The 23,425-nt window shown below is 41.1% G+C and overlaps 7 protein-coding genes and 1 long non-coding RNA gene across 12 annotated transcripts; 5 read left to right on the top strand and 3 right to left on the bottom strand.

Annotated features, from left to right (window-relative positions):
• Window positions 1–329: 329 nt before the first annotated feature.
• Window positions 330–2,298, bottom strand: LOC129594569 (uncharacterized). Of its 4 annotated transcripts, XM_055491303.1 has the most exons (6): window positions 2,263–2,280; window positions 2,035–2,098; window positions 1,819–1,983; window positions 1,258–1,332; window positions 951–1,200; window positions 330–782 (listed from the first exon to the last, which is right to left on the bottom strand). In XM_055491303.1, exons 3-6 carry the CDS (start codon window positions 1,820–1,822, stop codon window positions 467–469), a joined length of 645 nt encoding a protein of 214 aa, XP_055347278.1. In that variant the 5' UTR covers window positions 1,823–1,983; window positions 2,035–2,098; window positions 2,263–2,280; the 3' UTR covers window positions 330–466. The 4 variants fall into 4 exon arrangements, with proteins under 4 accessions (XP_055347278.1, XP_055347279.1, XP_055347276.1 ...); XM_055491304.1 differs by lacking the exon at window positions 2,035–2,098; XM_055491301.1 differs by lacking the exons at window positions 2,035–2,098; window positions 2,263–2,280 and adding an exon at window positions 2,161–2,198.
• LOC129594570 (uncharacterized) lies at window positions 1,607–2,662 on the top strand. The gene is made up of 3 exons (XR_008691207.1): window positions 1,607–2,036; window positions 2,427–2,515; window positions 2,580–2,662. It is a non-coding gene; the product is annotated as an uncharacterized LOC129594570 (long non-coding RNA).
• Window positions 2,663–4,371: 1,709 nt separating this feature from the next.
• LOC129594518 (lupus La protein homolog A-like) lies at window positions 4,372–7,183 on the top strand. The gene is made up of 11 exons (XM_055491222.1): window positions 4,372–4,763; window positions 4,854–4,964; window positions 5,060–5,218; window positions 5,424–5,549; window positions 5,697–5,803; window positions 5,866–5,919; window positions 5,999–6,131; window positions 6,204–6,384; window positions 6,463–6,591; window positions 6,771–6,836; window positions 6,914–7,183. The coding sequence occupies exons 1-11, from the start codon at window positions 4,587–4,589 to the stop codon at window positions 6,964–6,966; spliced, it is 1,296 nt and encodes a 431-aa protein (XP_055347197.1). The 5' UTR covers window positions 4,372–4,586; the 3' UTR covers window positions 6,967–7,183.
• A 589-nt stretch (window positions 7,184–7,772) lies between these two features.
• On the top strand, window positions 7,773–10,423 carry LOC129594519 (alternative oxidase, mitochondrial-like). Its single transcript, XM_055491223.1, has 7 exons — window positions 7,773–8,445; window positions 8,786–8,979; window positions 9,091–9,148; window positions 9,209–9,246; window positions 9,422–9,502; window positions 9,575–9,858; window positions 10,017–10,423. The coding sequence occupies exons 1-7, from the start codon at window positions 8,057–8,059 to the stop codon at window positions 10,140–10,142; spliced, it is 1,170 nt and encodes a 389-aa protein (XP_055347198.1). The 5' UTR covers window positions 7,773–8,056; the 3' UTR covers window positions 10,143–10,423.
• A 286-nt stretch (window positions 10,424–10,709) lies between these two features.
• On the top strand, window positions 10,710–13,739 carry LOC129594542 (high affinity cationic amino acid transporter 1-like). Its single transcript, XM_055491263.1, has 10 exons — window positions 10,710–10,950; window positions 11,014–11,153; window positions 11,468–11,720; window positions 11,792–11,983; window positions 12,099–12,191; window positions 12,272–12,405; window positions 12,485–12,735; window positions 12,871–13,192; window positions 13,255–13,363; window positions 13,514–13,739. Exons 1-10 carry the CDS (start codon window positions 10,731–10,733, stop codon window positions 13,708–13,710), a joined length of 1,911 nt encoding a protein of 636 aa, XP_055347238.1. The 5' UTR covers window positions 10,710–10,730; the 3' UTR covers window positions 13,711–13,739.
• A 155-nt stretch (window positions 13,740–13,894) lies between these two features.
• LOC129594540 (probable cationic amino acid transporter) lies at window positions 13,895–17,192 on the top strand. Of its 2 annotated transcripts, XM_055491262.1 has the most exons (11): window positions 13,897–14,304; window positions 14,379–14,518; window positions 14,627–14,879; window positions 14,946–15,002; window positions 15,111–15,245; window positions 15,459–15,551; window positions 15,630–15,683; window positions 15,751–15,830; window positions 15,999–16,203; window positions 16,270–16,755; window positions 16,830–17,192. In XM_055491262.1, the coding sequence occupies exons 1-11, from the start codon at window positions 14,124–14,126 to the stop codon at window positions 17,033–17,035; spliced, it is 1,890 nt and encodes a 629-aa protein (XP_055347237.1). In that variant the 5' UTR covers window positions 13,897–14,123; the 3' UTR covers window positions 17,036–17,192. The 2 variants fall into 2 exon arrangements, with proteins under 2 accessions (XP_055347236.1, XP_055347237.1); XM_055491261.1 differs by having other exon boundaries at window positions 13,895–14,304; window positions 15,459–15,683.
• LOC129594543 (monocarboxylate transporter 12-like) lies at window positions 17,034–19,891 on the bottom strand. The gene is given in 5 exon segments (XM_055491264.1): window positions 17,034–17,414; window positions 17,712–18,389; window positions 18,392–18,457; window positions 18,557–18,700; window positions 18,959–19,891. Coding segments are annotated over 5 exon segments (1,368 nt in total). The 5' UTR covers window positions 19,266–19,891; the 3' UTR covers window positions 17,034–17,241.
• Window positions 19,892–20,221: 330 nt separating this feature from the next.
• On the bottom strand, window positions 20,222–23,417 carry LOC129594525 (tRNA-dihydrouridine(47) synthase [NAD(P)(+)]-like). The gene is given in 7 exon segments (XM_055491232.1): window positions 20,222–20,733; window positions 20,811–20,969; window positions 20,972–21,171; window positions 21,471–22,089; window positions 22,421–22,491; window positions 22,493–23,073; window positions 23,224–23,417. Coding segments are annotated over 7 exon segments (1,821 nt in total). The 5' UTR covers window positions 23,272–23,417; the 3' UTR covers window positions 20,222–20,590.
• Between the last annotated feature and the right edge of the window lie 8 nt (window positions 23,418–23,425).

Here is a 23,425-nt window from a genome sequence, read left to right as displayed (position 1 = left end):
ATTGTGTACAGTGCTGTAAACAATCTGACACACGTTAACGTGGATCATGTGGTGTGGAAAGCGGCCTCAGAATCAAAATTTAATAATAAAAATTGCAACTTCTACGTATAGCACCTGTATTTGCCATGTTTTTAGGGGTTGTCAAAATTACAAACGCAGAATTATATGGTTCGTTAAATCACTTGTAGAATACTCGTTCATCTGTAATATCCTGCGATCAAATAGGGCGATTGCCGAATGTGTGGAGTACTTATATGGATGACTGTTGCAATCCCGAGTTTTACTCGGGAATTGATTAAGTACAAATAAGGTACTGTTGCAGTGGATTAAGTACAACGAACTCAGCAGAGTATCTTTATAATAAATGTTGTTTATGCAGTTTGCAGTAATAATGCAAATGATGACCTCTCAAAATATTTTGAAAATAACTTGTAAGAATAACGTTTTTACGGCGATTCGCTGAATATTACTTATGTTCTGCAAACTCATGAGGTCGGATACGGTGGATGCTATCTTTCAGCTGCTTCCAGTATTTCCGGAACCCGGTTTTCTGCTTCTCGACCAGTCCAGGCTTGCTGCGTAGTTCGTCTGAATTTGTAGGATCATCCTGAGACTGATCGTGTGCAGCCGCTTGCAAAATATCTAGTTTGCTATGTGCTTTGTCATGCCGGCTAACAGCCTCGGTTAGGTCCACTACTTCCGGTTCGTCCAGTATTTCTGAGCAGTGCGCTGCATTGGACTTCGCACTCGTGGATCGACCAATTATGCTTGTCGCAACGAATCTAAATTTGTAAAACACTGGCTATACACAACACACGATAAATTTTCGAAATAAAATGGAACTGACCTTAGTTTTATAAGAAATGCAGCGTTCTTATATCGTAAATAGCGGAAAAATGGAGAACGTGGACCACAGTCCACAACCCACCAACCGTGTTTTTACTCTTTACCTGGAAAGGTTTTTCTTTGGTGTTTTACTAGTGCTTTCCTTTTCCTGTTGAAGTTGAACTGTTTCATGAGGAGAAGGCTTATCATTAGATTTCCATATCTGCGAAGTCGTTGGAAATTCTGCATGGGATTCACTGGCCAAAAACGTATAACTGATCCCTTCTCGCGATATTGCAATAACTGCCGCGTCACGATATTTGTTTTGGTTTGATAATGGTAGCTGCACTGCTTTCTGAACGTTGTGAGCATGTTCTGCAAAAATAACCATAAATTACACAGACAAACTGCGTAACAAATTACCAAACTGACCAACCGGCACCGCGCTGGCATCAGGATGTGCAGCAGATCTACCCGTAGAATGGCCAAGGTCTCCATGAGGAACACCTGCGCCGCAAACGATTATTTATGACCTTTGTATTACATAACCATTTTTTCGCATTCTTTTTCGCTTGCATTTAAGTACTGTTTCTCCAAAAAGATGGTGCAGAAAACATTGTTGTTAAATTAATGTCTTGTTAATTAATGACATGAATGTTGATTAATGGCTTGATCAACAAATATACGTACGCACATAATGTTACTAATCGTAAATACTTCTGGTTGGCAGTTTAGTAATAATGTTACTAATCGAAAATACTTTTGGTTGGCAGTGGTACAGATAGCCTTCACATACTGAAAAGCCAGCCAACAAATTGACGGTCAAATTAATAATAAGGATAAATTTATCGGTTAGCTGTTATTTAGTACTACTAGTTCTACTCCTAACGATACATAAATGCGAGGTTATTATCAAAGAATTTTTAAACTTTAGAATCCTGGACATTACTAATAATGGGCAGGTTCCACAGCTAATTCATCCAACCAACTCACTCATTTGTGCCTGCTACAATATGAGAAAGTTTCATAGATTATGCAGTGAGCTTCGTGACACTAGTCAAATTCGGCCAAGCATATAAATCTGAAATTTCCGGGATACATCTTCCGTTTATTAAATGACCCATCGTCAATGGGAGATCTTCCCAGGAGTAAATTAATCTAGCAACATAAGTTCATCGCGGAACAACCAGAATATCACTGCAATCTTACAGGTCAGAAATTTAGAAGAAATTTTTCTGCGAAGTGTTGAATAATATTCTTCCAGATGACTGTGCTACCACAAATTATATAAAGAAATTATGAAAAGACTATACGACAATAGTCACAATACCATACTCATATGAACAGAAAAGATCAACTTCTTACCTCTGAGTGGGAAGAAGTCTGCGCAGCAAGTAAATTTTGATTGGTTTACGATTTTTAGCAAACAGTACTGACCTGTAGAGTAAAGCTTAAACATAAGCTGTTGCACAGTTAACGATACTTCGAAGTACTGTTAACTGCTGTATTGAGTAACTGATGAATTATTAATCAGCTACATATAAGTAACATAACTATGTTGTACTACTTTGTATTGCACCATTAAGTAATCTGTTTTTCAGTTTCAATTGCGGCACCTTTTGGATTTGTATTCTGTGTACACAACTGGAGAATTGTGTGAATCCAAGAAAAGGAAAACGCACTTGATCATGTACGTATTATTATTGTGACCATTGTCCACAGGGTAACCCATTTCATTGAAACTCTTTATTTAGCGTACTTCTTACTGAAAAAGAAATCAAGGGCTTTCGTCAAAGTAAAGTAGGCAAAACTTTCTGCAGTTGTAAAGATACAGCCAAAAGCTTAGGCAAAGGTTAGGGTAGTGCTTGCGAATCGTATTCCCAAATTACGTATGCAATATATGTTTAATAATTTGGGAATGCTCCCTAACTAAGTACAAAGTAATCGTGTTGTGCATATCTTTGTGCTACGTAGCCGTATTATCCCGTTATTCCCGTATGCACTTAGCAACAAGTTAACAACTGACGAGAATTCATGGCTCCGTGGTAGAACAATCAACAATAATCGTATACACTATACAGTAATACTGTACCGGTATGTACTATTTAAAGCGAGCAGCATTCCGAAACTTACTTATTAATTAGCGTCGCTTTTTTAATTTTGCTTTCCGATCAGTCATGCTGTATACTGTATAAAGTAAGTAGATGTCTGACCAGGGCACATAGTAGCCACATACCGAGGCTATAAATTCAGAAAAATCTCATTTTTTGCAGAAAGGTAGAACAACTATGTAGGATGCTTAAAAAAATTATTTCATGTGCCATGGTCAATAGGGCGTGGCCAAAACAAAATTCAGAAATAAATTCTACACTGTGCTGTAGCCTATAGGAAATGCTTGGCATCATACACTAAAAGACTTATAATACTGGTCAATCAGTACGAAGGCAGCTAACTCATTTAATTTATCTGTGCTGCTCGCTTATTGTAATAGCTGTTTCCCTTTCTGCAGATTGTAGTTTAGATTCTGGATCGGTTTCCGCTGCTCCTTACTTTAATTTGTGTCAACAATTTGTTAACTAGTTACAAAATCTACTCGGTAGGTAACACGTGCGTACCGACATGCGAAACAAGTTAAAGCAGGCGTTGCACACCATTTACAAACCCGTTTCGCAGACGGCTGAATTGGGAATACTTTTGTGTGCTATGACTTACAAGTAATATTCGAAAAGCTTCTTCATATACAAATTAAAGAAAATCGTTTAAAGTTTTACCGTATGACACGGTGCATACCTGTAGGCTACAGCACAGTGTAGGATTTACTTTTAAATTTCGTTTTGGCCACGCCCATTGGCCATGGCACATGAAATAATTTTTTTAAGCATCCTACGTAGTTGTTCTACCTTTCTGCCAAAAATGAGATTTTTCTGAATTTATAGCCTCGGTATGTGCCCTGGTGAGCGGTTGTCGTAATTAGTGTCATTACTACCGGTACGTGCTGGATGGTGAGCATGCAACAGAGTTACTATGTTATCAAGAAGAAATGAAATTCGATTCGCGCAGGAACTTTGACTGAAACATAAGTATTTAGGTAAACTGGTTTATAATAAATAAATACTGCATGGTAGTAGTTACTAGTTAGAAGTTACAGCTTCAAACTTGTCACATTAATGATGATACAAGTTCACGGGTGCTTTGTCAGCTACCACTGCCTGTAAAATCTATTACACTTACTGCACAATACGAATAAACGACGCAATCTAAGGCAGGCATACCTTAATTTTCGGAACAATGCCTTTTATACACATCGTCTTGTTGGTTATACACTACCGGAAGTGAAAATCGGAAGAAATCTTTAAATCTTACGAACTCTGGAAATGCCCATAAAATAGTTGCGTAATCAACGACAGAATGCGCAAACCAAACCCCTTCGGGCCGTAGTTGAGAAAAAATTACGACCGCCCTTGTGCGGCGGACACTGCTAAGGACGGGCTACGGACCTGTACGGCACTTTTTATAAGCAAAAATTGCAAATTCTGACAAATTAATAGGGTATAATGGGTATTTTTACGATTAACCCAGGCTCCGCAGTCTTCTGAATTGTTTTTTTTGCGGGTTTGAATTCCTTGTTTCTTTTATTGAATGTATTGCTGATCTCTTTCTCGGCTTGATTTGATAGTCGTTTAAGAACGTCGACAATTCTTTTAAAGGCCACATTTGGTTAAAGCAGCAGTCTGTTGACTGTGAGTCTGTGACTGTTCGGAATGGCTGACGTTGGCGCAACTGGCAACATACCGGCGGAACCCGAGACCAAAAATGGTGTTTCGAATGGCAGCTCCGCGGAATCTCAGTCCAGTGATACCGCCGAAGCTAAATCACGTACCGTCTTGGCCCAACAGCGTGCTGATGACATCGCGAAGAAGATCGTGGCGCAAATTGAGGTATTACGGTTCTTCGTTGAACCACCTATGTTTGCTGTGCCTGTTGACTGAACACCAGTATGCTGAACGTTTTCTCTTCATTGCTCTTAGTATTACTTGGGTGACTTCAACCTCACTATCGACGCCTTTTTTCGGGACTTGGTCCAAAAGGATGAGGGATGGGTGCCGGTAGAAACCATCATGAAATGCAACAGAGTCAAGGTGAGCGAATGTTAGAATCCGAAGTCAGGCTTTTTTGCAGGGTCGCGCTTGTGGAATTAGAATTTTCCAAAGTTTTTGATGATGTATGTTAACAGAAATACACTACGAATCCGAAGGACATCATTCCCAGCCTGGAGAAGTTTTCCACTATGTTCGTCATTGATGACGCGAACCAACGAATAAAGCTGACACAGCCGTTCACTGGAGATTCGGACGATAAGCGGGCTGATCGCGAAAATCGAACTGTTCATGCGGTATGCTATGTAAATTCAGCTAACTTCTTCAAAACTTTGGACTATAAAAAAGTTATAAAATTTTCTTGACGATTTGTAATCTTTTTTTTGTATGGAGGTAGTTATACTGATCGTGATTTTTTTCGCGCTGTGAAATACGAATACTGATTTGGTAATTTTGCGGCGACTGGGTTTTATTTAGCTTATTGTTAATTTGGCTATTTAGAAACGGTTCTTGAAAACCGCGTCCATGGATGCGATGCAAGATTATTTTTCCAAATTCGGTCCCATTGAAGGCATCGTTCTTCATAAATTCCAGGACGGTGATGCAAAATTGCGCGGGAAATTTAAGGTACGTACGGCGTGTATCAGTACACAGAAAAGTTCATATAATATTAGAAAAGCCGTAAAAGCAATCTAAGGAAAAACTAAACTTTAAACTTGAAGCCGTATTATAATTTTGTCACAGTAAATGTTCTATGTGCATCTTCGTCAACAGGGAAGTGTCTCCGTTATCTTTCGTAATAAGGCTGATGCGGAGAAATATCTGGCGGCATCTGAAGTGGAAACGAAATTTGACGGCAGAGAAATGATGAGAGCTTGGAAGTACGTGTTTGATTAATTTTTTGAGAAAGTTTTATCTGACGGTTCGGCCCTTTCGCTTCTAGTAAGGATCATGTGGAACAACGCCAGAAACAGGAGGTTGAAAAGAAAGAGCAGATGTGAGAAGGCTTTCGGATTATATTACTAGTTTGCCTAACCATTTTTGAATGCGGTGTGTAGTGTTGTTTACTTGTTTAGTGAAAAATCCAAAATTCCTGGTTCGGTGCTGCACGTTTCTACCCAGAAAGCCATTGACTACATGAAAATCAAAGAATTCTTTGAAGCGCGGCACCCCGTGGAATATGTGGACCATCAACGCGGTCAACGTGAAGTGCGTTCATAATATTTGTATTTGTTGATTCGGTATGCCCCTACAGTAGCTAACGATTGATTTCCCGAAAAGGCTCGAATTCGTTTCAAAAACGGTGTAGCCAAGGAGGTGCTGGATAATATCCTTTCTCATAATAACAATAAATTGGTCATCGATGGTACCCAATACAAAGCGCGCGTGCTGGAAGGAAAAGAAGAGCAAGCATATTTCGATACGTATTGGGACACATTTTTGGAAGCACGAAACAATCGAAGTAGGTGTTGTGTGCTGCAGAGTTAAGCCCTCTACCATGTGATGAATTTTGCCCTTTTTTTGTTGTGACATTTTGTAGTTTTCCGGAATATGAAACCCGATCAGCCAAATAGTCAGTTTAAATATCAGCCTTCCAAAGAAAAAGCTGCAAAAGCTGAGGAAGACAAAACTAAGAGTGAAAAACCTGAGGAAACGGCAACAGATTCGGGTATGGAAGCGCTTTAGCGACGATTTTTTTCGTTGTGCATTACGTTTTGTATTCTTATTATAGAGGTGTAGGTAATCGGAATATATTTTTAATTTTATGTTGTTTTCAGTTTAGGATTATAAGATTACGACTTTGTTTGGTCATATAACATTATTATTCTAAAATTCATATTGTGATAGCTGATGCATCGACCGCCGAAACCAAAAATGATCAAGTGGAAAAGAAACGCGAAGCAGAAGAATCTGGTACGTAATATTTGCCTTTCGCTGCCTTTTTGGGATTAAACTTCATGAAAAAAATGTTTAAAATGATTTCTCCACAGATTCTCCGGGATCCAAGAAATTAAAAACCGAAGAGTCAGAAAAGAGCGTTTGAGTTCTTTTTCATGTAGAATTGTTTCTCTTTAAGAATTTCCTTCGGGCGTGATCGTAATAGCCGAGAAGCTAATAGTTGCTGTTTTACGAAATGTGAGGAATATGGCGTTACGTATTTTTTACGTATATCATTCGTTTTTTACGTATATCTCTATTCATTTTATGAATTATTTTGGTTATTGGCAGCACTGGGATAGAATTGAACAGTTTTTATCTTACCTTTGTACCGTTGTCTCGAAAACGTTCGGTGTGATTGTACTTCATGTTGTTTTCCGGCCAAATTAACTTAGTACATTCAATGAAAATGCGGAAGCAGACAATTCTGCAGTTGAATTGTTAGTCATAGGAAGAATATCGAAGGATGCTGTAATCTGCCTATATATACCAGTAAAACTTCTGTTGATTTGAACTTTGTAAACTATTCAAAATCATGGAATTTTGGTATCATTGTTATGTAAATGCACACGGTAGGCCGTATGAAAAAATTACAGGTAGACTGTTCTACAGGATTAGGCCAGTGAAAATTATTTTATGTGCTTTTTTCTTAACCTGCATTTGGCACGGCCTTTCACTTAATACCATAATAATAATCACAATTTAATGCACTTATGAAATACATTATAAGCCGCTCAAAAAATCGACCTTTCTTTCTTACTTTGTCAGCCGGCTCAAAAACTGTCGCAACCGCGTTTAGAATTTTCATCAGACCATGCTCATCGGCATCCTCACGGCCAGTATCGCGTACGCTTGTGACGTCAATAACGGTATTGGTACGAACATCGCTTCCAGAAAATGTCAGTAAAGTGGAAGCAGATTTCATCATGAAAAATGTGCTAGCTGTAGTTAAAAATGAGCTTTCGTTGGTCTTGCAAACTGCAGGATAAAACCCATGCTTTGGTATAGAAGTAAACGCAGATTGAGCTGATTCACATTAAATTTTATTGTTCGCTTAACAAATGCAGCTTATTCGTCAGCCCGACTCAACCGATCAAAGAGTGTTTTGATTTGTGAGATCACAGTACCTGTCATATACGTACTATAACATTCACCAGTGCATCATTAGTATTGTACTACAGAATTCGGCTTGCAAAATGCGGGGAGTAGCTTTCTCGTGTTTTTCATTGTGCCGTGCTGCAGATCCTTTGATGGCACGATGTTTTCCAAAATACAGTATTTATTTACAGTCCAGTAGCTTTGGAACTTGGTTGAACAGCTCGGATGGAGTGCATTCTGGACACCATGGACGAACGACTTCACGGCATCTACTGTCGCGACATCCACCTGGATGTTTACAGAACCACTTGTCAACCTCCACCGTCATCGCACAAAAAGACCAGAGCGGGGCTGCGAACTCATATTCTTCGGGCTCTTCGGAGAAGAACGGGAAAAATCTAAAAGGACCAGGCGGAGAAACCGCCTCCGAAGTACTGCGAGAAGTGGATGATCGTGCATTGCCTCATTTCAAAGAAATGGAAACAATGTGAGTGCTGCAGTTATAACTGAGAAACTTTAGGTTTTACATATTTTTTGCAAAACATTGTAGCAAAAGTAAACAACCCATCCATAGGAATATTAAAATTATTGAATCACGGTAATATTGTGGTAAAGTGGTAAAACACAAAAGTTTTGACACGGGCCTTTAATGGGGCACAGTAGTATACTACATTCCGTTAAACTGGCGATTAAGCTACTGCACCAGTGGACGGATGCGCAAAAAACATTGTATAGCATTTATAATTTTATATGCTATTTGATGCGACCAAGTCCAATCGTTATAATTAATTACTGTGAATTTAACACAATAAATTGTTATATTGCAGCGCTGGCACAAGAAATAATCCGTTTCCCGAACCGGGCAGCCTTATTCCCAAAAACATTCCACAGATTGGAGAAGAAACGCTGCCCCACCCGATTTGGACGGCGCAGCAGCTGGAGGATGTGCGAATAGCCCATAAAAAGCCGAGTGGGGTGGTTGATTGGATGGCATATCTGTCTGTGCATATGTGCAGATTCGGTAATAAAAAGAGGACGCAAAAGACTGTGTTTTATTTTGCAGTTTTATGCTACAGATATATTTAACGAAGCGTTTTTTCGCAGTACTGTTTTCATGTCGGTTTTTTTGCAGGTTTTGATCTGCTGTCGGGATACACATTCGGAACGTTAAACGAAAAGAACTGGCTGCGGTTAGTCATCTTGGCATCCCACTGATGATTTCTAGCTCATATTGCTACTTTTTCCCCCAGCCGGTTAATTTATCTGGAGAATATTGCTGGTGTTCCTGGTGGGTGAAATATACAGTGAAAAATACAGATGCGTTTTTCAAACTTTGCTTGTGCACCCGTATACAACAATTGCATTCAAAGTAAACATTGTTAATTTCTTCTAACGCTGGTATAACAAAAATATTGTACTCGTATAAGATTTCGTATTGAGTTCGATTATTTTTGTACTTGCAGGCATGATGGGAGCAATGGTGCGACATTTAAAATCATTGCGAACTATGAAACGGGATTACGGTTGGATTCATACTTTGCTGGGTAAGCTACAGATTGTACCCCGGGGAAAATTACCAGTTACTCGAATTTTAACAATGGTTCTTCATGTCACAGAGGAAGCCGAAAACGAAAGAATGCATTTGATGGTTGTCCTGGAAATGAAGCAACCTGGCCCGCTTTTCCGTTTCGGCGTGACAGCTTCTCAAGGAGTATACGTTAACATTTTCTTCTTACTGTATTTGGTCAGCCCACGTTTTTGCCATCGATTTGTCGGATATTTGGAAGAAGAGGCTGTTAAAACTTACACTCGCTTGCTGGAGGACATCGATGCCGGAAAAATTCCCGAATGGAATAATAAGCCGGCTACTGGAATTGCGAAACGTTATTGGAAGTTACCGGTTAGCAGTGTTGACTCTTTTTGCGTACACTTCCTAGGGCCCGGTGCGACGTAATTCGTGGATTTTTACAATCTTCGATAGTTATTTTTTTCTTCAAAAATTCAAAACGAAATATTTCTACTTTACTTTGTACAGACTCGTATCTAATTCATTTGTAGGATAATGCTACAATAAGAGACATGTTTGCTGCAATCCGAGCGGACGAAGCTCATCATCGCTTGGTGAACCACACTCTCAGCAGCATGCAACAGGATCAGTACAATCCTTTCAAAGCTGGGCACTAATTTATGCGTTATGGATGGAGATATTGCACACATTTTCTGTCATTCTATTTGCATATTAACTGTTCTTTGTGAATATGTGATGTTCAGAGTTGCACCCGTAAGTTATTATGATGACGTTTGCGATAATTAATTTGTTTTGGTAGTGTTGGTTTGTGTCTCCTGTGCTCTAAAAATTTTAGTCTACATAAAGGTTTTGCGAGGATTTGTTCCACTCCGTTGTAGTTGTGGCGCAAGTGGTTTATGAAGTTTACAACGCTGTTTCAGTAAAGTGTAAATCATGGTTTTCATTTTGAGTTACTTTAAATAATTACCGAAATAATTGCAAGTTTTGGTAGCGGTCACCGTGTTGCCTACCGTCTTCCAAATTTCAGCACGTAGTACATACAGATACTTTGCGAGCCAGCAATTAATCAGCCACACTAAGCCGGTAAAATCTAGTTTTATTAACAACAGTGTGGTAAGAATTGCGTATTTATTTTGCTACCGGCAAGATGCCGATTACAACATGTTGCCGAACTACGGCTTTTACATTTATGGCTGTGCTGGAAAAGTGTAACGATAATAATAAAGCTTTTGACGGTTTTCCGAATGTCTGGGAACTGGGAAGGCGATCGGATCACTGGAAACATGGAAAATGTTTTGGGCAGACTTCATCAGGTTATTTCCGATTTGCCATTAAAACTGACCCGTCGAAAGGTCATTCGTACCAATCCCCTTCAGACGGATCTGCAACGTGTGTTAACAACATGGGGCATTATTTTGTTCGGTATTGGCCAGATATCTGGTGGTGGACCATTTGTGGTTGCAGGTAAACAAATGTTGCCGTTTTTGAATTGTGTTAAAACTCAACAGTGACTTTCACGTATTGCAGGAAGTGTTGCGCGTACTGCTGGGCCCGGTGTTGTTTTATCGTTTGCCATTTCTGGCGTGGTCGCCATTATGGCAGCTTTGTGCTTTGCTGAATTTGCATCCATCATCCCTCGCACCGGATCCGGATATCTGTTTGCATACGTGAGCTTATTTTAGAATGCTTACCATTAGTTTAATGGCATGCATTAAATTCCAGATTCCAAATAGATTTCAACTAGTTTTATTCCAGATTTCAAATACGGATTCCATTCAGCTAAATTTAAAAGCGATTGAATTACAGTTATTCGAGTATGATTATGTTCGTGAATCACAAGATTAGATTATTCCATAGTGGCACATCTGTTGTTTAACTATGGTGGAGCGAAGACAGTTTTAATCATGTGCTTCGAATCTTGTGTACGAAGACGAAAGTTGATTATTTTTATTTCGTATGCATATGGTTAACTTAATGACAGGTGACAATGGGAGAATTCATGGCATTCTTCGTGGGATGGCAATTAATGTTAGATCAAATCTTGTCGGTATCCAGTGTGTGCAGCTCGATTAGCGGCGCCATCAATGCCGCATCCTCCGACGCCATTCGTAACTTCACTATTACGTACATCGGGACTTTTAAAGCACCGGTCCTGGCTCCCTATCCCGATTTTGTGGGTGTATTACTAACCATTGTAGCGGCTTTTATCATGAGCTTTGGCTTAAGTCGTTCAGGTAAAATTTCATGTAGTCGATAAGCGATATTCTATTGAATTACTGATCTGTTTTTTTACCTGACGTTGTAGCAATGGTCAGCAATTCTTTGAATGTGATCAATATGATCATAATACTGTTTTGCATTGGATATGGGTTTGCACTGGGCAGTATCGGTAACTGGCGATACAAAGGATTTTTTCCTTTCGGATTCCGAGGTGTAATGGAAGCGGCTTGTAACTGTTTCACGTCATATATCGGATTCGAGGGCATCGCTTCAGCCGGTGAGATATTTTATAATACGCAGAATAATTATGAATAGTGTATTACTGTATCTGAAGAAATTGTATTTGTACATGAATCTTTTTCTGCTAATATTGTTACTATATCACTTTTTAGGAGAAGAAACCTTTAATCCCCGGAAGACCATACCGCGCGCCATTCTAGGCGCCTTGTCAATACTGATTGTATTGTATGTGCTTATGGCTGCAGGTGCAGTATCTTGCTTCTCAAATTATGTACAGTATGAGAAGTTACACTAAGTAACAATCGCAGTTATGTTTTACTTTTAGCAATAACCCTAGAAGTTCCATTTGACCAACTGTCCACTCAAGCGGCTTTTCCATCGGCTTTCCGGTATCTCGGACTGGAAGGAGCGTCAGTTTTCGTAGGAATTGGAATTGCACTGGGCATGTTTGGCAGCTTGGTAAGCACCCTTGTTGCCTTTCTGCGTTGTACTTTTGGTCTGAATTATTATGGGATAAAGAGATTGCCTTAATGGACAGATTGGCAGTGTTTACGCCGTGGGTCGTACTGGGTATGCCATGGCATCTGATGGCTTACTCTTTCCGGTTTTTGCCCGGCTGTCTTCGGGAGTGAATGCACCAGTATGGGGCGAGATGATTTTTTGTTTTTTGGCCGCTGTTTTCACCCTGATATTTGATCTGCGCATACTCGTTGAATTCCAAAATGCCGGCACCCTGGTGGCGTACACTATTGTTGCCGGCTGCTCGGTTATTTTGCATTATCAGGCGAGGTACAGTAAACTAAATTCCACTCTCCCCAATTCTAAAGTTACCTGTATTAAACAATTGGCAAGGGTCCTTGTAAAGCGCATACTGTCCTTGAAATGTATTTATCATTTAATTGTTCAAACGGAATACTGTTGTAGGGTCAGAGTGTACAGTGATGTCGAACCAGAACTAGAACCGTTCAGAATAGCTGATCCAGATGAAGTATCCAGTTCCCCTCGAAATTGGCCATTTTGCCAGAGATGCACCTGGTTTTTTCCTGAGTTTGCAGTGGATATTGCGCTGGTCTGTTTTTGTATATTTATGGGATTGTTCCTTACGGCTTCGGTATATATGGCGCAGAACAAAACGTCCTTTTCTCCGTGGACGTTCATACCGGGAATATGTCTACTTATCGGCGCACTCCTATCATTCATTGTGATTTTTGCGCATCCAACGAGAAAATTGCGAATACCATTTCGGGTAAATTGCAACCTTTTTCCAGATCAGTTTATGTTACGATTTGAAAAACAACTATGTTTTAGATGCCTTTTCCAACGATGATTCCGATAGTGTCGATTTTGTTGAATTTATCGCTTCTGGTATTTGTTGCCGAATTAACATGGATTCGCTTTGGTGCTTGGATCATTTTAGGTACCGGCTTGTTTTCTCGGTAGAACTGTACGTCTACAATTATGTGGTAATATTAGGATAATGACCCTACTATTGCTGACAAACTATGATCAGAAAATGAATGGGTAAGGCGGTAATATTGTAAAGTATTTAATTGACCATGTTTTCTAGGTTTGGTAATTTATTTGTTTTACGGAATGGAACATAGTAATATCCGCATTGATGCCGAAACAGTTGGAACAGATGCTCCCGGTGGGCGACTAGGGAATAGTGATGAATTCAAGGATTTCTCTCCTGGAGCCTTCAGGCGAACGCTGTCTAATTTTAACGAGACAGAATCCGATGAAAAGTTACCGCTGTTGGGCTGAACAGATTTTCTCATCTTGAGGCTTTTTCTACAACGCACAGTAGCGACTTTACCGTCGCTTAATTCAGTATTACCGTTTGCCCTAAGGGAGTTATTATTCTTTATTGTACGCGCTGCGATTTGCTTGCGGCGATCGTAACAGACATACCGGCCACTGTTTTGCTTGTTTTGAAAAATTACTCCTACTGAAAAACAGCTTTGGCTGCTGTATGAATTTGTACTAAATAGTTTCTCGCTCAGAAATATTATTGTGATATCGAGTTTTGCATTTCATGTTGCCCATATCACATATGCAGCGGCTTTTGATTTTCACGCATAAAGGCACTGGCAAAATCACACTTAAGAAGATGTGCCGTTTTCATTAAAATACCATCTACGGTGTTTTTGCACTTTTTGTACCAATAATTTTGCACGATGGACAGTGATTCTCCAGGTTGGAAAGCGCGTAGCAGGCGGTTTTTGTCGCGGTTAACCCGACGCAAAGTGATCTCGGACGATGTAATGTCCACGGAACTCAGCCGCATACTCACGCCGTTAGCGGTCATCATGATTGGGATCGGTCAGATGAGTGGTGGTGGAGCTTTTGTCGTTCTCGGTAAAAAGAAAGCAAACGATATAATATTTTGATGATAACATTCAATAATTTTAATTTCGGTTTTGCTTTTCTAGGGACTGCCGCGCGTTTAGCTGGTCCTGGTGTGATGCTTTCCTTTGCTATTGGAGGGTTGGTAGCTTTCACTACCGGAATGTGCTATGCCGAATTTGCCGCCACAATTCCGCGTGCTGGATCAGGATATCTTTTCACTTATGCAAGTATCGTCAAACTTACACCTGACAACTTCTGCACAGTTATATGGCTCAAGTAGACTGTCAATACCTGACCAAAATTAACCAAATTTAATAACGAAATGTTATAGGTCACGTTGGGAGAATTTATTGCATTTGTTGTTGGCTGGCAAGTGATTTTGGAGGAGCTGATTTCCCTATCGTCCATGTCGAGCGCCATTAGCGGAGCTATTGATTCTATAGCAGATCACGCTGTCAGCAACTACACCATGGCCTACGTTGGGACGTTCCACAGTCCGATGTTAGCCGCATATCCGGATCTACTGGCACTCGGTATTGGACTGGTGTCCCTGGTTGTGTTTCTGTTCGGCGTTAATAGTTCCAGTAAGCATGATGCCGTCGCCGTGGTCATAAATGTGCATGTATTCATTTTTGATTGATTCTGTGAAGTTTTCACTAGCAATGTCTTCACCGGGCTTCAGCTGGCCGTTATAGTGCTATGCATTGGTGAGTTTATGACAGAAGATTACCGACGTAAAAAGAAAAATGCTGATAATAAAGCAGGCATTAAGCATTTCAAATAAGTAAGTAAGCAAATGCGTGTTTTGCAATTAGCTGCGGGTTTCGCCTTCGCCGACTTCAGCAACTGGACTGTCGAGGGGTTTTTACCCAACGGATTTCGGGGAGTAATGGAAGGAGCCGCCTCGTCTTTTTATGCATTTATTGGTTTTGAAGGAGTTGCATGTGCAGGTATCCTCATAAAAATTGCAAAATAAAATTTTATCATTTTAATCGCTACTGACCAGTGAGACTTAACAAATGTTTCGGCGCTGTTAATTACATGTGTTAAGCAGAGAGTAATGAGTTTTACTGAAATATCTGCATATGCGTAATCAAGAGAGAGCAGTACTGATTAATTTTTCCTGGACTTTGCATGAGCTCAATTCTTACTACCGATTGCAGGAGAAGAGACGGCGAATCCTCAAAAAACGATTCCCATGGCACTCTTTACATCCCTCGGCATAATGGTCGTCCTGTATCTGCTGCAAGCAGCCGGTAGTAACCTGACGCCTGCATATACACTGTACAACGATACGGGATTTAATTTTCTTAGGCCATTTCTGTTTATGACAGCGCTTACGTTGATGGTGCCGTTTCGGGAAATTGACCCGGAGTCCGCGTTTCCGGGTAAAAGATATTACATATTTTAATACTGTAATTCCAAACGAATTCAGCACTATTTATAATCCTTCAGAGGCATTTGCGCAGCTGGGTCATGGAGTCATTGCTGGCGTTGTTGCTTTGGGGATTGTTATTGGATTAATTGGGGGCCTGGTGAGTCTTTTTTTATTTTGCGATTAGGAATTCTATGCATTAAACTGGTAAATACATACGATCTGGAATTATTATTAGCCTGTATATGATCGTTTCATTAATATAATTGCCGGTGGATGGAGGAAAACTGTGGCTGCCTTGTTAGCGTTACCAGTATCATTTTGGCAGATAAATGGACTTTATTCGCTGACACGGGTAGTATACTCCATGTCTCAAGACGGACTCCTATTCAGAATTTTTGGAAAAATTAATTCTCGGACCAAAACTCCGTTATTTGCCGAAATGTTTTTTGGCGCACTGGCTGCAGCTTTGGCTGTGGTTTTTAATGTGGAAATCTTGGTAGAGTTTCTGAGCGTTGGAACACTAATAGCCTGTGAGTCATACACGTTAAATGTGTTAGGATCGTATTGTATTTTTTAAAATGATTTCTCTGTTGTAGATACGATTGTTTCGGCATCTTCCATTGTGTTACATTATCAACATCGAGTTACCGTGTATGATGTCCAGCGCAGGAAAAGTCATGCAATAGAACTTCCCGACGATTTTGAGCAGGACATGATGGCCGGCAAGCTAAAAGACTCCTTTCGGCGTTTTTCCATCGCTCCACGACCGAACCGGTATGCGGTGGATATCGCAGTGGTGACCTTTGCCATATTCGTGGGAGCCTTCTTATCCATGTTTTCTTACGCTTATTCCGAGATCCAAGAGTGTATATGGTGGGCATTATTGTTGGTTATCCTATTTGGACTAGGATTTGTGGCATCGTACGCTGTCATCGTAGCGCATCATAAGCGGCGACTGCGTTTACCGTTTGAAATGCCGTCTGTGCCGTTTGTTCCCGCCCTGTCGATGGCGCTGAATATTTTGTTGCTGGTGAATCTTTCAGGGATGACATGGACTCGAATGGCCATTTGGTTCTCAATAGGTGAATTGTTAACTTTATTTCTGAGACGGGTCTCGGTTTTGACAATGTACAATAATCTCTTTTTCTGTTGGTAGGTCTAATTATATATTTCTCTTATGGAATAAGACACAGCCTCCTTGAAAAACCCCAGTCAGAAACTCTCAGTCACACCCAAGATACGGATGCAGTCGATCCAGATGTTTTTCGGGATCCAAATATGGGGATCACCGATGAGAGTGCAGTCGGCATCAATGAAAAGACACCGTTGCTCAGCAGAAGTGCATCTCTGAGATCTTCGTGACATTTTTATTTTTACCATTTTTTGCAGAGTACAAGATTTTAAAGATAAATTACCATAGCGTCGTAAACTAAATTTATAAACTGGGAATAAATATACTGGAAGCTTGCGGAGATCAGCAAGGAGGACGAACGAATAAACTCTAATATCAGCGTGTATAAACTAGAAAGCGGTTTATAGGACGTTGAACGTATGGGCACCCCGATTGATCACTTGAGATTCACTTGCAAGACACTCTTTTGAAAGCCTGGATAGCGCAGTTTGTTGCGCCTACTGGGTGCACAAACTTGGATTACAAGGGTGCATCCGGTTGCCAGTAGAATGCTGCTCCCACCAAAAACAAACGGTGATGCTTCTTCACCATTCAGCTTGGCTATCCACTCTGCAAACACAGAAAATATATCCATGTTGCATAATTAATAAGGATGTGGTTTGAACTTCGCACAACATCAGACACACGATATTGTTTTGCCGAAAATTTATGGATCCAGAGAGAAAACTAATCCAAAAAATAAAAAGCTATTAAAAGGTTCTAAAAACCTGAGCACTACTGCTTAAAAAGCGCTACCGCAGTCTGAATAGTCTGTTTACTGCTTAGTCTTTCCTAAGGGATCGCGTAATTTGGATTATCAATGAAATTTACTGGAACTGTTCCCACATAATTTCCACATTATCCTACCTCCTAAGGGTGGCATAATTAACGAACCAATTCCCAGCAGAAACATTCCATATGCCCATGACGTGGAAAATCTCTCGGATGTGAAAACATCCATCTGCAAACCCGGCAGCAGCGCCCAACGACATCCCAGCCCAAACCCGGCACATCCCGTGCAGACACACAGCGTGTAAAAATTATCACAGAATGGAAAAAACACAATGGACAGCGCACCGACCACCGTGGCCAGCTGCAGGGTACTGTAGCGGACCGCTTTACCGGCGGTCAGCGGACTGGAACTGACCGCTACCGCAGTCAACCGCCCACAGATGTTCGCGATGCCCTGTACGCTCAACATGGATGGCGCATCATCCAGCGCAATGCCCACGTGTTCTACGGCGTATCGGATCGTCGAGATGAGGAAAATGTTAAAACCGGCCATCAAGAAAAAATGGATACTGAGTATGTAGAAGGAGATCTTGCGGAATAAGGATACATCAGCGTACTGGGACCATGTTGTGGAGCCGGCGGAGCGGACGTGGTGGGAGAACATGGCCGCACAGGGGATGATATTCAGGGTCAAACCGCCGGTAATTAGAGAGGCACCGCGCCATGTGGTAGTGGCAATTAAAGCGCGCTGCGCCGGTGGGATTAGGAACATGCCGACACCGATGCCGACGGTGGCTGCGGATGTGGCAAAGGTTTTTCTTTATCAAAATACAGGGCAAGAATTCCAAAACTGGGAGAGTAGACCATCCCGGAACCGACACCTGGGCGGAACGAGGACAAAAAAGTATACCTTGCAATTAATTATGCGTACAATGCACCAGTATTAATTCGCTTATAATTTCTACTGGCTTAGCCCTTACCTGTCATGATGCCGAAGGTGAGAAATAATACCCAAAAATTATCCACGAAATAGCTCAGAATGTATCCGGCAGAGGCAATAAGCGTACCGGTAATAATTACCAAGCGGAAACCGAATCGGTTGGCTAAAATACTGCCCACCGGCCCTGAAATGGACAAACCACAAGATGTTACCCGTACACAAACACTTATACAGCAGAACACACGCATGTATTGTACCGTACTAGACAGATTCTTTGAACGTTTGGAAATACCACATTCACAGTTAAATTACGTAACTCACTGCACGCGAAACCGACATCAAAATTGCAAATGAAGGCATGTATAATATTATAAGTACGAATGCAGTCAGTGCGTTACTAAAAAATTAAAAATAATACCACATGTTCTTTCATTTATTTCACCTAATAAAGCTCCGAGAGCGCAATTAGTGGCAATCAGCCACGACGTGATAACTGGGCCCTGATTAAATTCATCCAAAAACTCCGAGTAGAACAATCCCATTCCCATCATTGCGCCAAATATGATACTGTGTATTATGAAGGACGATAGCAAAGCCATCCAGGCCCATCCGCCATCGATGTCAAAGCGCTTTCTGGGGGGTATTTGCGTAATGTTGACATTGGATCCAAGAGGATTAATAATGTTTCCATTGCCATCCTGTTCTTTGCTAACCGACAGATCAGTCAGGGTGGCCGCTTCGGTTCCCATCACCGCATATGCTTATTGGCAAGCATATGCGCAACACTATCAGCACTTCCGTGTACGCGATCCTGTATGCACAATTACATGGCTTTCAGTGCAATCTTCCAGTGGCTATCCATCCGGATCGCTGTGTCGGATTTCTAGTTTCATTACCAGTCCAAAATACACTCAAAAAATGGGTTGTGGTTAACCTGCGCAAGAACTGTACAAACACACAACTGAGTCACATTAATTGTTATGAATGTATCATTTTATATGGGCGGTATACGACCACAAACTCAAAGAAATTCAGAGAAAGTTCAATCCATAAATCGCATTACAAATGTCAAAATTTTTTGAAGTCAGCTGTTAGAACATAAACGGTGAATAAACATGAACATCGCGCGACACACCATCGACTGGGATGGGAACGGTGGAAAAAGAACCTGATGCTAGCAACTCTTGCCGACTGACGACAGATCTCTTCGCTTGCTTATGATCGATTTAGGCTCATACGCGTGGATTTTGCCTTGGCGCGTGTGCTTGGAATACGCTTACGCAGTCTGTGAACATTTTCCACCAGATGTAGAAATCCATAACGGACCAGCAGATGCACACCGGCAAAAGCGGCATATTTGTCTACGCAGTCGACAAAAAACATTCACGGCCAATCCTGTGGTACTAATCAGCCCTCTTCACGACATTCACTACCAGACACGAGTGCATTTGCCTTTGCGCCAAGCGGCTGATTCAATACGCCGGTGTATTGCATCGTAGTTAACACAAAAATTTTCAAACGCTTTCCGCATTTTTCGCCATGAATGCAAAAATCGGCAACATACTACTACTACTAATACACAGTGTTATGCGTACAGTACATAATTTTCCCAATGACGTATCGAATCAGATGCTGTTTCATTTATCACCATCATGTATGATAGAAGAAAAACCGTTTTCTAATTATAATAGCCATAAACATAACAATGCATTGTAACTATTTAAGCTCGCGTACATCGACCCAAATCAAGCCGCAAATTCTCTGCAACTTGCATAACATATTATTACGGTATCAGCATCACTCATTTGAATGATACTGACACAGACAATTCAAGGTTGCACTGCACCATCAAATTTTAAAGCCGCAGGTTTACAACAGCAAGAAGCTGTCGCATAATCCGTCATCGAGACAGACCAAAAACAAACTTGCAGTGCACTAGCTCCACGAATTTCGTACATTTGGAACTCAACTTCCAGAAAATAAATAACGGTGTCAAACGGACAATCATGTAAGTATAACAAGATATGACCTTTTCAACAAATGCACCAGATGCTCGTTCACAATCAGCAAAATATCATTTCCAAGCGTTGGCTTTATGCTTTGGTAAAAACGTAAACCCATCCGGCACCGGGCCCAGCAGCATTTCACTTAACTTAATCCAGTCCCGGCAATGAGCTGAACTCAGCAAGGTCTCCAAATCCGACCGGCCCTGATAATCTGAAACATTTCGAAACTAATCGTAAATACTAGAAATTTGAGCACTGCATCATGGCAAAATATGTGGATACACTCACATGGTGGGCGTTCATTAATTCGCTGCGGAATCCTCTCCAAAATGCCCACCGGAATGTAGCGATGCGTAAACGACATCCATTCTAACAGAAATCTCCGCGTGTTCTCTACGCCCTTCGTATCGGAGCCCCAGTGTTCCAATCCGTACCGGGCGTAATCCTGAAAATATCGAACCGCTCATTGGCGGATATATCCCAGTGTCGGCGCTCCTTGATTTCCGTGAAGATCCAGGGTTTAATAAGTGCGCCACGCGCGATAAGGATACCGGCAATCTTCGTGTTTTCCATGTGATCATAATAATCTTCGAAGTTCATGCAGTCGCCATTGCCAAAAAGTGGCCGTGGGCTGGCAATTTCGGCACACCTATGCAAAAGCGAAAATAATACTAGTGAAAGTCGTAAACCATCAAGCGAAAGTAACCGATGTTTTCAAGCAAACCAAAATAATGATTAGAAAAAGCAGTCGGGGCAATTATATAAGTGAACCATGCGGAAAGTCGCTCGTTATATCTGAGTTCGCCCAGGCACGGCGACAAGGGGTTTCTGATGCTACTGACGGTAACATGGAAAAATTCGAATGCTGAATCTTTCTTATAAACAGCGAACGACGGCAGCCGAAATCACAAAACAAACTTTTCCGTGGTTGCTGATTTAAATGCTCACCTGGCAATGTAATCCCAATCTGCCAGTCGAGTATATCGCTGATCTCTTGACCGTCCATGCAGGGCAATCATACTAGCTCCCCAGTCATAAACTTTCGGAATTATCTCGTGAGCAATGTTTTTATTGTCACTAATTCCTGTCCGCATTTTCACCGTCAAAGGAACATCCAGAACACTGGACATATTCCGTACGACGCCTTCCATTCGCTGCAGCCGTCCCATCATTGCGCATCCGCTGCCACTGTTGCACACCAGATCAATCGGACATCCAGAATTAATATCCACAAAATCCACTGACACTTCTGATTTTAGCAAATAAGCCAACTTTTCCATCATATCCGGTTTGCTGCCACATACCTGTACGCCAAAAATATCCTCGCTCTGATGCCGCACCATAAGAGCCCATTCGCTCTGCTGTCCACTCAGCAGATTGCCGGCTAAGGCCATTTCTCCGCAGGTGATATCTGCGCCCAAGCGCTTGCAAATGCGCCTGTAGGGAAGATTACCGACAGTCGTTAAAGGAGACAAGTACAATTTATCCCGAAAATCCACTGTTTTCCTTTCGGCTGATCGTAAACGAATTTCCCCTTCGTCGGTGACACATCCCACAGGTTTAATTTCTACAAATCCCAAACACAGAAGTTATGGAACGCTGAATGATATTAAGAAAACTGAAAACGTAATGAAAATGAAAAGTACTGAAAATGTTCGGTTAAAATACCCTGTAATATGTCTATTTGCGTATGTCATAAAGAAGTAGCGAAAATATAAAAACATATACTACTATATGCGCAACTGGAGTTTTAAAAAATGGAATGTTCATTCTACCAAAAAAATTCAGAATGAACAGAATCTCTAGACTTGCTAGTAACTGCAAAACTGAACCATACTTGGGCACTAAACAATTATGTAATACTAAATTACAAGCAAATGAACTCCAATAATGCAAACCTGCATCGGTACGGATAATTTCAACATCGTTATCAATGACTTCATTCTTCAGTTTCGCCGATCTTCTCCTCAGCATCACAAAATTCAAATTTTCTTTTCCGTAATAAAGTCTGCAGCTCCCTCGACATGCCGTTAATTTCGTCGGAAATCACATTCCGCACAGAATTTCCCTCGGATGCGGTCCTCGAAAGAATTGCATCGTCGTCCATCTGCGCGTGCGCCTTGGCGAATCGGCATGTGAAGCCATATGGACACGAGCCATTCTTCACGAAGTTCGGACACTGATCACCAATATCAGGTTCCTTCTGCTTTAAATAATCCTCAACGCTATGGCTGTATCGACACTTGTCCCCAAATGGACAGGGTGCCTGACGAACCAGGAACGAACACATTTTCAGCCCTTCGCGAAAGATATTCCCGGCACGCCGTTTATTTCGTCCTTTCAGTTTTGGCTTTTTCCCCTCCGCCACCGCAGTGGATTCCTCGGGGTTTGGCGCCTTATTGTCGTTTTCCAGCTTCTGCCTGTCTTCGACGCTAAGGTAGGACGGATCGAGTTGTCTAACATAATTGACGAGCAGGTATTCCGCTTTGACTTTTGCCATCCCTTTTGCGTATTCATCGTCGGTGACGTTATCCTTTCTCTTACCACTCGTCTAAAACAATCAAAATGGCAAATGCCTTTCCAGACCATGGATACGCCAAAAAATGTTGCTTTTACAACATGAAACCTTCAGTTTCAAAGTATTCTAAATTTGCTTTTTTGTAGTAATTTAGTGAATTTTATCGTTAGTTCTACCACTTACTTCGCTAGAGGAGGGGATTTCACGTTGCAAAGCTTCATCAGCCTCCATTACAAAGCCGCCTAACCTAATTTAAAAATAAAATTAATAACTACCTGTATCAGTATCGGTAGGACAGCTGAAAAACTAGTCGTAATAACCCGAACCGCTGAGGTAAAATAAGTACCTATTTGAAAGTTAAAATCTGAAAAATCACACAGCTCAG

This window comes from Paramacrobiotus metropolitanus, unplaced genomic scaffold (genome assembly GCF_019649055.1).
Source record: "Paramacrobiotus metropolitanus isolate TYO unplaced genomic scaffold, Prichtersi_v1.0 Parri_scaffold0000069, whole genome shotgun sequence".
Taxonomy (NCBI): domain Eukaryota; kingdom Metazoa; phylum Tardigrada; class Eutardigrada; order Parachela; family Macrobiotidae; genus Paramacrobiotus; species Paramacrobiotus metropolitanus.
The sequence above is the reverse complement of the archived record's forward strand: the minus strand, read 5'-3'. Positions and strand labels throughout refer to the sequence as shown.

What these genes read in the sequence shown, in the direction of transcription:
- LOC129594519 (XM_055491223.1), top strand. Translation starts at nt 8,057, where the DNA reads ATGCGGGGAGTAGCTTTCTCGTGTTTTTCATTGTGCCGTGCTGCAGAT. An exon ending in TGTGCATATGTGCAGATTCG is followed by an intron (nt 8,980 to 9,090) that starts GTAATAAAAAGA and finishes GTTTTTTTGCAG; the next exon opens with GTTTTGATCTGCTGTCGGGA. An exon ending in GAATATTGCTGGTGTTCCTG is followed by an intron (nt 9,247 to 9,421) that starts GTGGGTGAAATA and finishes TTGTACTTGCAG; the next exon opens with GCATGATGGGAGCAATGGTG.
- LOC129594518 (XM_055491222.1), top strand. Translation starts at nt 4,587, where the DNA reads ATGGCTGACGTTGGCGCAACTGGCAACATACCGGCGGAACCCGAGACC. An exon ending in AGATCGTGGCGCAAATTGAG is followed by an intron (nt 4,764 to 4,853) that starts GTATTACGGTTC and finishes CATTGCTCTTAG; the next exon opens with TATTACTTGGGTGACTTCAA. An exon ending in GGAAACGGCAACAGATTCGG is followed by an intron (nt 6,592 to 6,770) that starts GTATGGAAGCGC and finishes ATATTGTGATAG; the next exon opens with CTGATGCATCGACCGCCGAA.
- LOC129594542 (XM_055491263.1), top strand. Translation starts at nt 10,731, where the DNA reads ATGTCTGGGAACTGGGAAGGCGATCGGATCACTGGAAACATGGAAAAT. An exon ending in TGGACCATTTGTGGTTGCAG is followed by an intron (nt 10,951 to 11,013) that starts GTAAACAAATGT and finishes CACGTATTGCAG; the next exon opens with GAAGTGTTGCGCGTACTGCT. An exon ending in GTATGTGCTTATGGCTGCAG is followed by an intron (nt 12,192 to 12,271) that starts GTGCAGTATCTT and finishes TTTTACTTTTAG; the next exon opens with CAATAACCCTAGAAGTTCCA.
- LOC129594569 (XM_055491300.1), bottom strand. Translation starts at nt 2,284, where the DNA reads ATGTTTAAGCTTTACTCTACAGGTCAGTACTGTTTGCTAAAAATCGTA. An exon ending in AGACTTCTTCCCACTCAGAG is followed by an intron (nt 1,333 to 2,190) that starts GTAAGAAGTTGA and finishes TTTGCGGCGCAG; the next exon opens with GTGTTCCTCATGGAGACCTT. An exon ending in CCAAAGAAAAACCTTTCCAG is followed by an intron (nt 783 to 950) that starts GTAAAGAGTAAA and finishes TTACAAATTTAG; the next exon opens with ATTCGTTGCGACAAGCATAA.
- LOC129594540 (XM_055491261.1), top strand. Translation starts at nt 14,124, where the DNA reads ATGGACAGTGATTCTCCAGGTTGGAAAGCGCGTAGCAGGCGGTTTTTG. An exon ending in TTGGATTAATTGGGGGCCTG is followed by an intron (nt 15,831 to 15,998) that starts GTGAGTCTTTTT and finishes TCATTTTGGCAG; the next exon opens with ATAAATGGACTTTATTCGCT. An exon ending in GGCCATTTGGTTCTCAATAG is followed by an intron (nt 16,756 to 16,829) that starts GTGAATTGTTAA and finishes TTCTGTTGGTAG; the next exon opens with GTCTAATTATATATTTCTCT.